Source organism: Anolis sagrei, chromosome 6 (assembly GCF_037176765.1).
Source record: "Anolis sagrei isolate rAnoSag1 chromosome 6, rAnoSag1.mat, whole genome shotgun sequence".
In the NCBI taxonomy this organism is placed as follows: Eukaryota; Metazoa; Chordata; class Lepidosauria; order Squamata; family Dactyloidae; genus Anolis; species Anolis sagrei.
The window spans coordinates 5540264-5554149 of NC_090026.1; the positions used below are offsets into that span (position 1 = coordinate 5540264).

The window sequence follows — 13886 nt, forward strand, 5'->3', positions numbered from 1 at the left end:
TAGCCCACACTGGAGTAGTTTACTTGCCAGGAGGTCATGGGTAACCATATTGAAGGAAGGCCTTCCTGAAATCCAGATATGCTCCATCCATGGCTTTCCTTGCATCTACCCAGCTTGGAATTCTATTGAAAAAAGAGATTAGTTGAGTCTGGCATGACTTGTGTTTGATCTATCCTTGTTGACTATTAGCAATGACCACATTGCTTTCTAAGTGTTTGCAGACTACTTCCTTAATTATCTTGCCTGGATGCACACATAATGAGATGTATATGTACTTATGTTGTTGTTCATTCATTCAGTCGTCTTCGACTCTTCGTGACCTCATGGACCAGTCCACGCCAGAGCTCCCTGTCGGCCGTCACCACCCCCAGCTCCTTCAAGGTCAGTCCAGTCACTTCGAGGATGCCATCCATCCATCTTGCCCTTGGTCGGCCCCTCTTCCTTTCGCCTTCCACTTTCCCCAGCATAATTGTCTTCTCTAGACTTTGCTGCCTCCTCATGATGTGGCCAAAGGACTTCCACTTTGTCTCTAGTCTCCTTCCCTCCAATGAGCAGCCGGGCTTTCTTTCCTGGAGGATGGACTGGTTGGATCTTCTCGCAGTCCAAGGCACTCTCAGCACTTTCCTCCAACACCACAGCTCAAAAGCATCTCTCTTCCTTCGCTCAGCCTTCCCTAAGGTCCAGCTCTCACATCCGTAGGTTACTACAAGGAATACCATGGCTTTGACTAGGCAATGGATCTTGGTTGCCAGTCTGATGTTTCTACTCTTCACTATTTTATCGAGACTGGACATTGCTCTCCTCCCAAGAAGTAAGCGTCTTCTGATTTCCTGGCCTCAGTCTGCATCTGCAGTAATCTTTGCACCTAGAAATACAAACTCTGTCACGGCCTCTACGTTTTCTCCCTCTATTTCCCAGTTGTCAATCATTCTTGTTGCCATAATCTTGGTTTTTTTGACGTTTAGCTGCAACCCAGCTTTTGCGCTTTCTTCTTTCACCTTGATTAGAAGGCTCCTCAGCTCCTCCTCGCTTTCGGCCATCAGAGTGGTGTCATCTGCATATCTGAGGTTGTTAATGTTTCTTCCAGCAATTTTCACCCCAGCTTTGCATTCATCAAGCCCTGCACATCCTCGCATAATATGTTCTGCATACAAGTTAAAAAGGTTGGGTGAGAGGATGCAGCCTTGCCGGACGCCTTTCCCAATCTTGAACCAGTCTCCTGTTCCGTGGTCAGTTCTGACTGTTGCTCCTTGGTCCTTGTACAGATTCCTCAGGAGAGAGGGAAGGGGGCTTGGGATGCCCATCCCACCAAGAACTTGCCACAGTTTATTATGATCCACACAGTCAAAGGCTTTAGAGTAGTCAATGAAGCAAAAATAGATGTTTTTCTGAAACTCCCTGCCTTTCTCCATTCTCCAGCACTCGGATATTGGCAATCTGGTCTCTGGTTCCTCTGCCTTTTCTAAACCCAGCTTGAACATCTGGCCACTCTCTCTCCATGTATTGCTGGAGTCTTCCTTGCAGGATCTTGAGCATTACCTTACTGGCATGAGAAATAAGGGCCACTGTACGGAAGTTGGAGCAGTCTTTCGCATTTCCCTTTTTTTTTTGGTTTGGTATATGCACTTATAGTGAGATATTTATTGGAGAGGGGCTCCAATCTTAAATTCATACCTATTTCATATAAAGTTTATACACAAAGGATGAAGATAATATTTGTCCAATATTTTTAATAATTGTATATATGAGACAATATTTGTGTTCACTAAACCATCAGATAGCATTGATGTCTGCCTATCAGTCACCAGGTGGACAATTCCAAATTTTGGAATGTTTTAAAGTCCCGAAAAAAAACCTAGCCGGACCGTAGTTGTTTGGCTTGCTCTGCCAGCTTCTGAATATTCTGTCCGGTGATGTTGTGCACCAGCCAGTGATCTTTTATTGTGACGTTCACAGCACCCAGTTTGGTGTAGAAATCCATCGCTGGCTGGTTCCATTGAGCCGAGATGAAACGGAATTGGGAGCATCCTTTCTCCAGCGCAACCTGTGGGATGGAGAAAAAGACTCAGAAATTTATGTTAAATGTCGCCCCAGGTCTTGATTCAGTTCTGGGCTGCTTGCCCACTCAGGGTGCATCTACACTGTAGAACTGATGCAGATTGACACTGCTTTAATGGCCGTAACTCAATGCAGTCAAATTCTAAGATTTGTAACTTTGTGCATTAAACAAAACTTGGGTACACTGAAATATCAGAAAGCAAAGTTGTCACTCTCACAGCCAGCCATGGGAATACAGTAATATCCAAATGTTGGATCCTCACATGCAGTTCCACCTTCATTCAGTAGGTGGCAGACTTTTCTAACCAAGGAACAGGCGTTTGCCATAGTTCAGTGTCATGGAATTCTGGGTTTTATAGTTTTCCAAGGTTCTTAGCCTTCTCTGACAAAGAAACTAAAAATCCCAGGATTCAACAGTTCAAGTTGAGAAAAAGACCCCCCTCCAACAGCACCATCATATCCCCCCCTTTATAGATGCAAATTTCCAGCATCCCTCAACCGGTCCAAAAACGTTATTTTCCCCATCTTAAGCTCTCTCTTTTTGACTCACCTGACACACTTTATTCACTAAGGTTGTGCCAATGCCTTTGCCTGTCCAGGAAAAAAGATAAAGAAGACAAATTAAACAGTTATCAAATAGTTATTGAAGTTGAAGCAATGGCTTTGCGATTGTTGTTGTTATCCTATCCCTCTCTCGTTCTGTAAAAAGAGATCCAAAGCAGGATATATAATAATAACGTAATAATAACGTGAAAAACATCTTGGAGTCCTCGTGGACAACAAGTTAAACATGAGCCAACAATGTCATGCGGCGGCAAAAAAAGCCAATGGGATTTTGGCCTGCATCAATAGGAGCATAGTGTCTAGATCCAGGGAAGTCATGCTACGCCAGTGGTTCTCAACCTGTGGCTCCCCAGGTGTTTTGGCCTACAACTCCCAGAAATCCTAACAGCTGGTAAACTGGCTGGGGTTTCTGGGAGTTGTAGGTCAAAACATCTGGGGATCCACAGGTTGAGAACCACTGTGCTACGCCTCTATTCAATTCTGCCTTAGTCAGACCACACCTGAAATCAAACTGTGTCCAGTTCTGGGCACCACAATTGAAGAGAGATATTGACAAGCTGGAATGCGTCCAGAGGAAGGCGACTCAAATGATCAAGGGTCAGGAGAACAAGCCCTATGAGGAGCGGCTTGAAGAGCTGGGCAGGTTTAGCCTTCAGAAGAGAAGGCTGAGAGGAGACATGATGAAAGCCATGTATAAATATGTGAAGGGAAGTCATAGGGAGGAGGCAAGAAACTTGTTTTCTGCTGCCCTGGAGATTAGAAGGCAGAACAATGGCTTCAAAATACAAGAAAGGAGATTCCACCTGAATATGAGGAAGAACTTCCTGACTGTGAGAGCTGTCCAGCAGTGGAACTCTCTGCAATGGAACAATGGCTTCAAACTACACAAAAAGAGATTCCACCTGAACATTAGGAAGAACTTCCTGACTGTGAGAGCAGTTCAGCAGTGGAACTCTCTGCATTTGAACAATGGCTTCAAAGTACAAGAAAGGAGATTCCACCTGAACATGAGGAAGAACCTCCTGACTGTGAGAGCTGTTCAGCAGTAGAACTCTCTGCAGTGGAACAATGACTTCAAACTACACGAAAGGAGATTCCATCTGAACATTAAGAAGAACTTCCTGACTGTGAGAGCCGTTCAGCAGTGGAACTCTCTGTCTCAGAGTGTGATGGAGTCTACTTCTTTGGAGGTTTTTAAACAGAGGCTGAATGGCCATCTGTCGGGGGTGCTTTGAATTCAATTTTCCTGCTTCTTGGCGGAATGGGGTTAGACTGGATGGCCCATGAGGTCTCTTCCAACTCTAGGATTCTATGATTCTATAAATGCAAAAACAAGCTTGTTTTTAAGTATTGAAAACACTATGGATTACTTTCCAATTCTGTGTATTTTCCAAGCCGGGTGTGACATTTATTGGGTTTTGTGGCTGGCGTGGTTATCCCTGAAAGGTGGAAATCCTGTGACCCTTTCAATAGTACTGGACTGCAATTCCAGTTATGTACCTACAAGAAGCACTGCCTGAACATCAAGCAAAAAGTGGGTGCTAGAAACAATATCATACGAAAGCTGACTGGCACAACCTGGGGATCACAATCAGATACAGTGACGACATCTGCCCTTGCGCTATGCTACTCTGCTGCTGAGTATGCATGCCCAGGGTGGAACACATCTCACCACGCTAAAACAGTGGATGTGGCTCTTAATGAGACATGCCGCATTATCACGGGGTGTCTGTGCCCTACACCACTGGAGAAAATTACACTGTTTAGCCGGTATTGCACCACCTGACATCCGCCGGGAAGTAGCAGCCAGTAGCGAAAGGACCAAGGCAGTGACATCTCCAGCTCATCCCTTGTTTGGGTATCAGCCAGCACGTCAATGACTTAAATCAAGAACTAGTTTTCTAAGATCTACAGAGACACTCCCTGGAACACCTCAGCAAACGAGAGTCCAAAAGTGGCAGGCTCAAACCCAGAACCTCAATCAATGGCTGATACCAAATGAGAGACTCCCCCCTGGGCACACAGAGGACGACTTGGAAGGCGCTGAACAGACTGCGCTCTGGCACCACGAGATGCAGAGCCAATCTCAAGAAATGGGGCCACAAAGTGGAATCCTCGACATGCGAGTGTGGAGAAGAGCAAACCACTGACCACCTGCTGCAATGCACCCTGAACCCTGCTACATGCACAAGGGAGGACCTTCTTGCGGCAACACCAGAGGCACTCCAAGGGGCCAGATACTGGTCAAAGGACATTTAATCAACTACCAAGCTTGCAAACTCTGTGAGTTTTTGTTGCTGGTTTTCAGCCCTTTTCTGACTTGTATGTCCTATGCCGTATTCAGAGCACTAACCACGCTGGAGGCCGGCGTTATTCGGGCCATCGATTCAACTTCTGGCAGCGCAGAGTGCAGATTTATTTATTTAGAGTAAACCTGACACCATCTTGTTAGAGGTTGTAAAACACCATTAACATAATTGGTTCAGAAGACATTCAAGCGTGCATCTTGGAAAATGTTCATCAGTTTAGACAGGAGTGGATTGGATTTATTGCCGTTTGGGAGTCAGGGACCTGAATGAGAAGAGATTGGAAGGTGAAATAACGCAGACCACTCGAACAAGTTGTATTTTGGGTTGTTGTCGTGTACCTTCCATTTTTTCCAACTTATTGCAACCCTATTGTTGGGTCTTCTTAGTGTAATTTATTGAGAAGATGTTTGGCATTGCCTTCCACAGAGGCTGAGAGAGTGTGACTTACCCAAGTTCACTCAATTTTTGTGTGTGTTTGTGTCAGGGGCAACTTGAGAAACTGCAAGTCGCTTCTGGTGTGAGAAAATTGGCCGTCTGCAAGGACATTGCCCAGGGGATGCCCGGATGTTTTGATGTTTTACCATCCTTGTGGGAGGCTTCTCTCATGTCTCTGCATGCAGAGCTGGAGCTGACAGAGGGAGCTCAGCTAGCTCTCCCCAGATTCGAACTGCTGACCTGTCAGTCAGCAGTCCTGCCCACACAAGGGTTTTACCCATTGCGCCACTGGGGGCTCCATAGTCCACCCAGTGAGTTTCCATGACGGAGCAAGGATGTGAATCTTGGTCTCCAGAGTAGCATCCCAATATTCAAGTCGTAATAGGACACTTCCAATAGGTCATCTTCCTTTATTATTTGGGGATTCTGGGAGCTGTAGTCCTAAATAAATGTTTCCTCAAGCATGCCAACCTTAGGTACACCTTATGTATGTAGTACTTGTTTGCACTTCCGCTACCTTGGCAGCCACCTCTCCACCAAAGTCAACATCGACACCGAAATACAACACCGCCTGAGCTCTGCGAGTGCAGCATTTTCCCGAATGAAGCAGAGAGTGTTTGAGGACCGGGACATCCGTAGGGAGACCAAGGTGCTTGTCTATAGAGCTATTGTCCTCCCAACCCTGCTCTATGCCTGCGAAACGTGGATCTGTAATTGGTTAAGTGGACGAACACAGAGAGTGCTCACTAATGCTTCCTTTTCATCTTGGAAAGAAGTGACAAGTGGAGTGCTGCAGGGTTCTGTCCTGGGCCCGGTCCTGTTCAACATCTTTATTAATGACTTAGATGAAGGGCTAGAAGGCAGGATCATCAAGTTTGCAGACGACACCAAATTGGGAGGGATAGCCAATAGTCCAGAGGACAGGAGCAGGATTCAAAACGATCTTGACAGATTAGAGAGATGGACCAAAACTAACAAAATGAAGTTCAACAGTGACAAATGCAAGATACTCCACTTCGGCAGGAAAAACAAAATGCAAAGATACAGAATGGGGGACAATGTCTGGCTCGAGAGCAGTACGTGTGAAAAAGATCTTGGAGTCCTCGTGGACAACAAGTTAAACATGAGCCAACAAGGTGATGTGGCGGCAAAAAAAGCCAATGGGATTTTGGCCTGCATCAAGAGGAGCCTAGTGTCTAGATCTAAGGAAGTAATGCTCCCCATGCTCTATTCTGCTTTGGTTAGACCACACCTGGAATATTGTGTCCAATTCTGGGCACCACAATTCAAGAGAGATATTGACAAGCTGGAATGTGTCCAGAGGAGGGCGACTAAAATGATCAAGGGTCTGGAGAACAAGCCCTATGAGGAGCGGCTTAGGGAACTGGGCATATAAGAAGAGAAGGCTGAGAGGAGATATGATATCCATGTATAAATATGTGAGAGGAAGCCACAGGGAGGAGGGAGCAAGCTTGTTTTCTGCTTCCTTGGAGACTAGGACGCGGAACAATGGCTTCAAACTACAAGAGAGGAGATTCCATCTGAACATGAGGAAGAACTTCCTGACTGTGAGAGCCGTTCAGCAGTGGAACTCTCTGCCCCGGAGTGTGGTGGAGGCTCCTTCTTTGGAAGCTTTTAAGCAGAGGCTGGATGGCCATTTGTCAGGGGTGCTTTGAATACAATATTCCTGCTTCTTGGCAGAATGGGGTTGGACTGGATGGCCCATGAGGTCTCTTCCAACTCTTTGATTCTATGATTCTATGATTCTATGACTGTCTACAGACGTCACATGCAACTCCATCAGCGCTGCCTCTGGAAAATCCTGCAAATCTCTTGGGAAGACAAGCGGACAAACGTCAGCGTGCTGGAAGAAGAAAAGACCACCAGCGTTGAAGCGATGGTCCTCCGCCAACAACTCTGCTGGACTGGCCACGTTGTCCGGATGCCTGACCACCGTCTCCCAAAGTAGTTGCTCTACTCCGAACTCAAGAATGGAAAACGGAATGTTGGTGGACAGGAAAAGAGATTGAAAGATGGCCTCAAAGCCAACCTTCAAAACTCTGGCATAGACACTGAGAACTGGGAAGCCCTGGCCCTTAAGCGCTCCAGCTGGAGGTCAGCTGTGACCAGTAGTGCTGCAGAATTCGAGGAGGCACGAGTGGAGGGCGAAAGAGAGAAACGTGCCAGGAGGAAGGCATGTCAAGCCAACCCTGACTGGGTCCGCCTTCCACCTGGAAACCAATGCCTTCACTGTGGGAGAAGATGCGGGTCAAGAATAGGACTCCACAGCCACCTACGAACCCACAAAAATAGTCATCAAGGAAGACCATCTTACTCATCCAACGCGGGATCGCCTAAGGAAGTAAGTAATTAAGTAAGTACATTTTTGCACTTTGGTGATAGCATTTGCCAGTCTGAAAACACCCCTTTTTTTGAGACTATAGTTCCCAGAATCCCCCAGCTTGGGGATCATGGGAGCTGTAGTCCCCAAAGGCTAATGAATTAACCTGCCTCCAGCCTATCTTTCTGCTCCCAAATTCCTCAATCTTCCCCTTTTACTGACTTAATTTCCATTGATTATTCTCTCCCCAACCCTAGGAGTCTATTGGGAAGCGAGAAATGCACTCTGCACATGCTTCAGGATCCCTCGCTTCTTGCATACCTCTGTACTCTGGCATGACGTAGAGGTCTTCTCCAAAGAGAACAGGGCCGTCCCAGGTGCAGTAGGACAAGTAGTGGAACTGGTACCCAATAATCGTGTGGCCTGCAAAGAAAGAAAGACGAGGTTGCAAACCAAAGTCTCCATCGACAGGTCGCAGGTTCGAATCCGGGGAGAGGCGGATGAGCTCCCTCTATCAGCTCCAGCTCCTCATGCGGGGACATGAGAGAAGCCTCCCACAATGATGATAAAACATCAAATCATCCGGGCGTACCCTGGGCAACGTCCTTGCAGTCGGCCAATTCTCTCACAACAGGAGCAACTTGCAGTTTCTCAGGTCGCTCCTGACACGACCAAAATAAATAAAAATGTAATGTTCGTTTGTGGGATTAACAGAACTCAAAAACCACTGGACGAATTGACACCAAATTTGGACACAAGACACCTGACAACCCAATGTGTGTCCTTCACTCAAAAAAAAATTGATTTTGTCATTTGGGAATTGTAGTTGCTGGGATTTATAGTTCACCGACAATCAAAGAGCATTCTGAACCCCACCAACGATGGAATTGAACCAAACTTGGCACACAGTTCTCCCATGACCAACTGAAAATACTGAAAGGGTTTGGTGGGCAGTGTCCTTTGGTTTTGGAGTTGTAGTTCACCTACATCCAGAGAGCACTCTGGACTTAAACAATGATCTGGACCAAACTCTACACGAATACTCAATATGCCCAAATGTGAACACTGGTGGAGTTTGGGGAAAATAGAATCATAGAATCATAGAATCAAAGAGTTGGAAGAGACCTCATGGGCCATCCAGTCCAACCCCCTGCCAAGAAGCAGGAATATTGCATTCAAATCACCCCTGACAAATGGCCATCCAGCCTCTGTTTAAAAGCTTCCAAAGAAGGAGCCTCCACCACACTCCGGGGCAGAGAGTTCCACTGCTGAACGGCTCTCACAGTCAGGAAGTTCTTCCTAATGTTCAGAAGGAATCTCCTCTCTTGTAGTTTGAAGCCATTGTTCCGCGTCCTAGTCTCCAAGGAAGCAGAAAACAAGCTTGCTCCCTCCTCCCTGTGGCTTCCTCTCACATATTTATACATGGCTATCATATCTCCTCTCAGCCTTCTCTTCTTCAGGCTAAACATGCCCAGTTCCCTAAGCCGCTCCTCATAGGGCTTGTTCTCCAGACCCTTGATCATTTTAGTCGCCCTCCTCTGGACACATTCCAGCTTGTCAACATCTCTCTTGAATTGTGGCGCCCAGAATTGGACACAATATTCCAGGTGTGGTCTAACCAAAGCAGAATAGAGGGGTAGCATTACTTCCTTAGATCTAGACACTATGCTCCTATTGATGCAGGCCAAAATCCCATTGGCTTTTTTTGCCGCCACGTCACATTGTTGGCTCATGTTTAACTTGTTGTCCACGAGGACTCCAAGATCTTTTTCACACGTACTGCTCTCGAGCCAGGCCTCCCCCATCCTGTATCTTTGCATTTCATTTTTCCTGCCAAAGTGGAGTATCTTGCATTTGTCGCTGTTGAACTTCATTTTGTTAGTTTTGGCCCATCTCTCTAATCTGTCAAGATCGTTTTGAATCCTGCCCCTGTCCTCTGGAGTCTTGGCTCTCCCTCCCAATTTGGTGTCGTCTGCAAACTTGATGATCATGCCTTCTAGCCCTTCATCTAAGTCATGAAGAAAGATCCTGAACAGGACCGGGCCCAGGACGGAACCCTGCGGCACTCCACTTGTCACTTCTTTCCAAGATGAATCTTGACATTTGGGAGTTGTAGTTGCTGGGATTTATAGTTCACCTACAATCAAAGAGGATTCTGAAAACCACCAACGATAGAATTGGGCCAAACCTCCCACACAGAATCCCTTTGACCACCAGAGTGGGCCACAGCAACACATGGCAGGGGATGGCTAGTAGAATCATGGAATCCTAGAGTAGGAAGAGACCTCATGGGCCATCCAGTCCAACCCCATTCTGCCAAGAAGCAGGAATATTGCATTCAAATCACCCCTGACAGATGGCCATCCAGCCTCTGTTTAAAAGCTTCCAAAGAAGAAGCCTCTACCAAACTCTGAGGCAGAGAGTTCCCCTGCTGAACAGCTCTCACAGTCAGGAAGTTCTTCCTAAAGTTCAGGTGGAATCTCCTTTCTTGTAGTTTGAAGCCAAAGAAGGAGGCTCCACCACACTCTGGGGCAGAGAGTTCCACTGATGAACAGCTCCCACAGTCAGGAAGTTCTTCCTAATCTTCAAGTGGAATCTCCTTTCTTGTAGTTTGAAACCAAAGAAGGAGGCTGCACCACACTCTGGGGCAGAGAGTTCCACTGGTGAACAGCTCCCACAGTCAGGAAGTCCTTCCTAATGTTTAGGGTCTCCTTTCTTGTAGTTTGAAGCCATTGTTCCGCATCCTAGTCTCCAGGGAGGCAGAAAACAAGCTCCCTCCTTTCTATGACTTCATCTCACATATTCATAGCTATCATGTCTCCTCTCCTACCGGATGTTAGGAATTATGGGAGTTGAAGTCCAAAACACCTGGAGGGCCCAAGTTTGCCCATGCCTAGTATAAGGTATATTATGAGAGCCAGTAAGGATTTAAGTGACTGATTTGGATTGCAAAACCAGGTTTTGAATGTCTGCTTGGCTATGGAAACTCACTGAGAAACTTTGGGACAAGTCACACTCTCTCAGCCTCAGAGTTATCCCAAATATAGTAATCCAGAATGGTTTTCCCGCCCTGATCGTACCTCCTTTGGTCTTTTCTCCCGGGGGCAGCTCAGCAACCAGGCACCCGAAAGTGGGCTCTTTCCCAAAGCCATCTTCTTGGAAATCTACCAATAAATAAGGCAATGTTAAGCACTATATATAAAACATATGCATTTACATAGCTTCGTACGGTTCTGGAATTGACAAAATATGAATGGCCTTTCTTGAAAGCCACACGGCATCAAAATATATGCGTTCAACATCAAAATACACAATTTTCTACAATTCCCAGGATCCCATAGTTTTGAGCATTTGTGGGGTGAAGCTGCATTAATTCTATAGTGTAGATGCACTCGTTGTATGCTAGGGAATCTGGCTTTGAGCTTCGTTTCTTGCAAGTTGGTTAGAAGCCATAGCAAAACTCCAAATAACTAGAAAAAATGTATTGTCGAAGGCTTTCATGGCCGGAAAGGAGGTAACCATGAAAATGAACAAAATTTGGCTACTCTAAAATTGCAACAGCACAACAACAGAGAGGAAACAAACAAGGACATCTAATTACCTCTCAACAAAAGTTTGCTCCAGGCACAGTCAGCCCATTGTATGCTGATCAAGATGGTCAGTTGAAACATTCACACTTAGCTCCAGCAGACAAGAGTCCTTTGTCCCACCCTGGTCATTCCACAGATATATAAACCCTTTTTCCTAGTTCCAACAGACCTCACTACCTCTGAGGATGTTTGCCATAGATACAGGCGAAATGTCAGGAGAGAGTACCTCTAGACCATGGCCATACAGCCCGAAAAAACCTACAACAACCCAACTAGAAAAAAAATAAATATAAGCCATTCCTTACTTTTTGTGGTGGTCGTCACTTGGTCCAAAGCTTTGTGGAAAGCCGCAGATTCCTGGAAAGAGAGTAAGTTGTAATGGAAATGGAAATGAGAAAGGGGTCTCTGGAGGTCATCTAGTTTGACCCTCTCCAAATGCGTAAAGCCCAGAACCCCAGAGAATTCCTCAATTGATCCCTGTTGAGAATTGGAAGGTGGGGGAGGAGAGAGAGAGATACACCTGGAGTACAAAACCCATCATCCAGTATGACACACCAAGGGGAGTATGGGTTTTGTAGTTGAGGCACATGTCCAAATTGTCATTCTGATGCCAAAACAGAGCTTTAAACCCCTGAAATTTCTCACCCGAATAAGCCGCATGACCTCCTTAAGATCCCTTACGGCCCAGGGACGGATGATGCAGTTCATCATGGCTCTGATCTTGTCTCCTTCCAATTTGGACTCTGATCTGGTTAAAGAAAGCTGACTCCAGTTAAAAACTAAGCGTTCCCCTTCAATGGGCACCCCCTCCTTGCACCTATTAATTTTGGTCAGTTATTAATTTTGGGGATACGCTTGGAAACCCAACAAGGAAGATGGATCCATAGCAAGGTTCAAAGGGTGCTGTTGTACTTAGTTTTGGCCCCAGAAGCTGGCATATAAATGAGTTACAGGGTTGGTTAGTGATGTAAATGGACTTTCCTTGGCTTGTTATAACTCTCAATGGCTCTTGGAAAATCTGTTAAGCTGGAACCCATCTGTATTGCCATGTAATGCAGTGTGAAACTGCATTGTATGGTCAGTACAGACTCATATTATGCCATTCAATGCAGATTCATAATGCCATTCAATGCAGGTCCCCATCTACACTCCACTATATAATGCAATTTCATAATATGGTTAACTGCATTACATGGCAGATATATATACTAGCCATCCCCTGCCACGCATTGCTGTGTTCCAGTCTGTATATATGTGTTTTGTGTGTGTGTATATATTTGAGGAGCCTTCTAATCAAGGTGAAAGAAGAAAGCGCAAAAGCTGGGTTGCAGCTGAACATCCAAAATCCAAGATTATGGCAACAAGAATGATTGACAACTGGAAAATTGTGGGAGAAAATGTGGAGGCCGTGACAGGGTTTGTATTTCTAGGCGCAAAGATGACTGCAGATGCAGACTGTGGCCAGGAAATCAGAAGACGCTTCCTTCTTGGGAGGAGAGCAAGGTCCAGTCTCAATAAAATAGTAAAGAGTAGAGACATCAGACTGGCAACCAAGATCCATTGCCTAGTCCAAGCCATGGTCTTCCCTGTAGTCACCTACGGATGTGAGAGCTGGACCTTAGGGAAGGCGGAGCGAAGGAAGATCGATGCTTTTGAGCTGTGGTGTTGGAGGAAAGTGCTGAGAGTGCCTTGGACTGCGAGAAGATCCAACCAGTCCATCCTCCAGGAAATAAAGCCTGACTGCTCATTGGAGGGAAGGAGACTAGAGACAAAGTTGAAGTCCTTTGGCCACATCATGAGGAGACAGCAAAGCCTAGAGAAGGGAATGATGATGGGGAAAGTGGAAGGCAAAAGGAAGAGGGGCCGACCAAGGGCAAGATGGATGGATGGCATCCTTGAAGTGACTGGACTGACCTTGAAGGAGCTGGGGGTGGTGACGGCCGACAGGGAGCTCTGGCGTGGGCTGGTCCATGAGGTCAGGAAGAGTCGGAGACGACTGAACAAATGAACAACATATATTTGTGCATATAGAAGATGTGTATATAGATAGATAGAAGAGATAGATATAGATAGAAAGGTAAAGGTTTTCCCCTGACATTGTGTCTGACTCTGAGGTGTGGTGCTCATCTCCATTTCTAAGCTGAGCCGGCGTTGTCTGTAGATAACTCCAAGGTCACGTGGCTGGCATGACTGCATGGAACACAGTTACCTTCCCGCCGGAGAAGTACCTATTGATCTACTCGCATTGCATGTTTTTGAACTGCTAGTTTGGCAGAAGCTGGGGCTGACAGCAGGAGCTTACCCCACTCCCTGGAATCCACTCCCTGGATTCCCTTTCGGTCAGCAGCTCAGTGCTTTAACCCACTGCAGAGATAATAGATATGGCAGCATGGATGGAGCCCTAGTGTTTAGAGCTCAGGGCTAATCTACACTGCAGATTTAATGCACTTTGATCCCACTTTAGCTGCCATGGTGCAATGCTATTTAGTCCTGAGCACTGTCATTTGGTTCTCTTTAGTGTAGAACCTAAAATTCCATAGCATTGAGCCATAGTAGTTGAAGTAGTGCCAAACTGCATTACTCCCAGAT

At 46.1% G+C, this 13886-nt stretch overlaps 1 protein-coding gene across 1 annotated transcript; it reads right to left on the reverse strand.

The window, feature by feature from the left end:
• Window positions 1–1855: 1855 nt before the first annotated feature.
• On the reverse strand, window positions 1856–12008 carry LOC132777517 (thialysine N-epsilon-acetyltransferase-like). The gene is made up of 6 exons (XM_060779850.2): window positions 11943–12008; window positions 11603–11654; window positions 10788–10871; window positions 8029–8130; window positions 2609–2649; window positions 1856–2044 (listed from the first exon to the last, which is right to left on the reverse strand). The coding sequence occupies exons 1-6, from the start codon at window positions 12006–12008 to the stop codon at window positions 1856–1858; spliced, it is 534 nt and encodes a 177-aa protein (XP_060635833.2).
• Window positions 12009–13886: the final 1878 nt, after the last annotated feature.

What these genes read in the sequence shown, in the direction of transcription:
- LOC132777517 (XM_060779850.2), bottom strand. Translation starts at nt 12,008, where the DNA reads ATGATGAACTGCATCATCCGTCCCTGGGCCGTAAGGGATCTTAAGGAG. An exon ending in AGGTCATGCGGCTTATTCGG is followed by an intron (nt 11,655 to 11,942) that starts GTGAGAAATTTC and finishes CTCTCTTTCCAG; the next exon opens with GAATCTGCGGCTTTCCACAA. An exon ending in TAGTGAATAAAGTGTGTCAG is followed by an intron (nt 2,045 to 2,608) that starts GTGAGTCAAAAA and finishes TCCATCCCACAG; the next exon opens with GTTGCGCTGGAGAAAGGATG.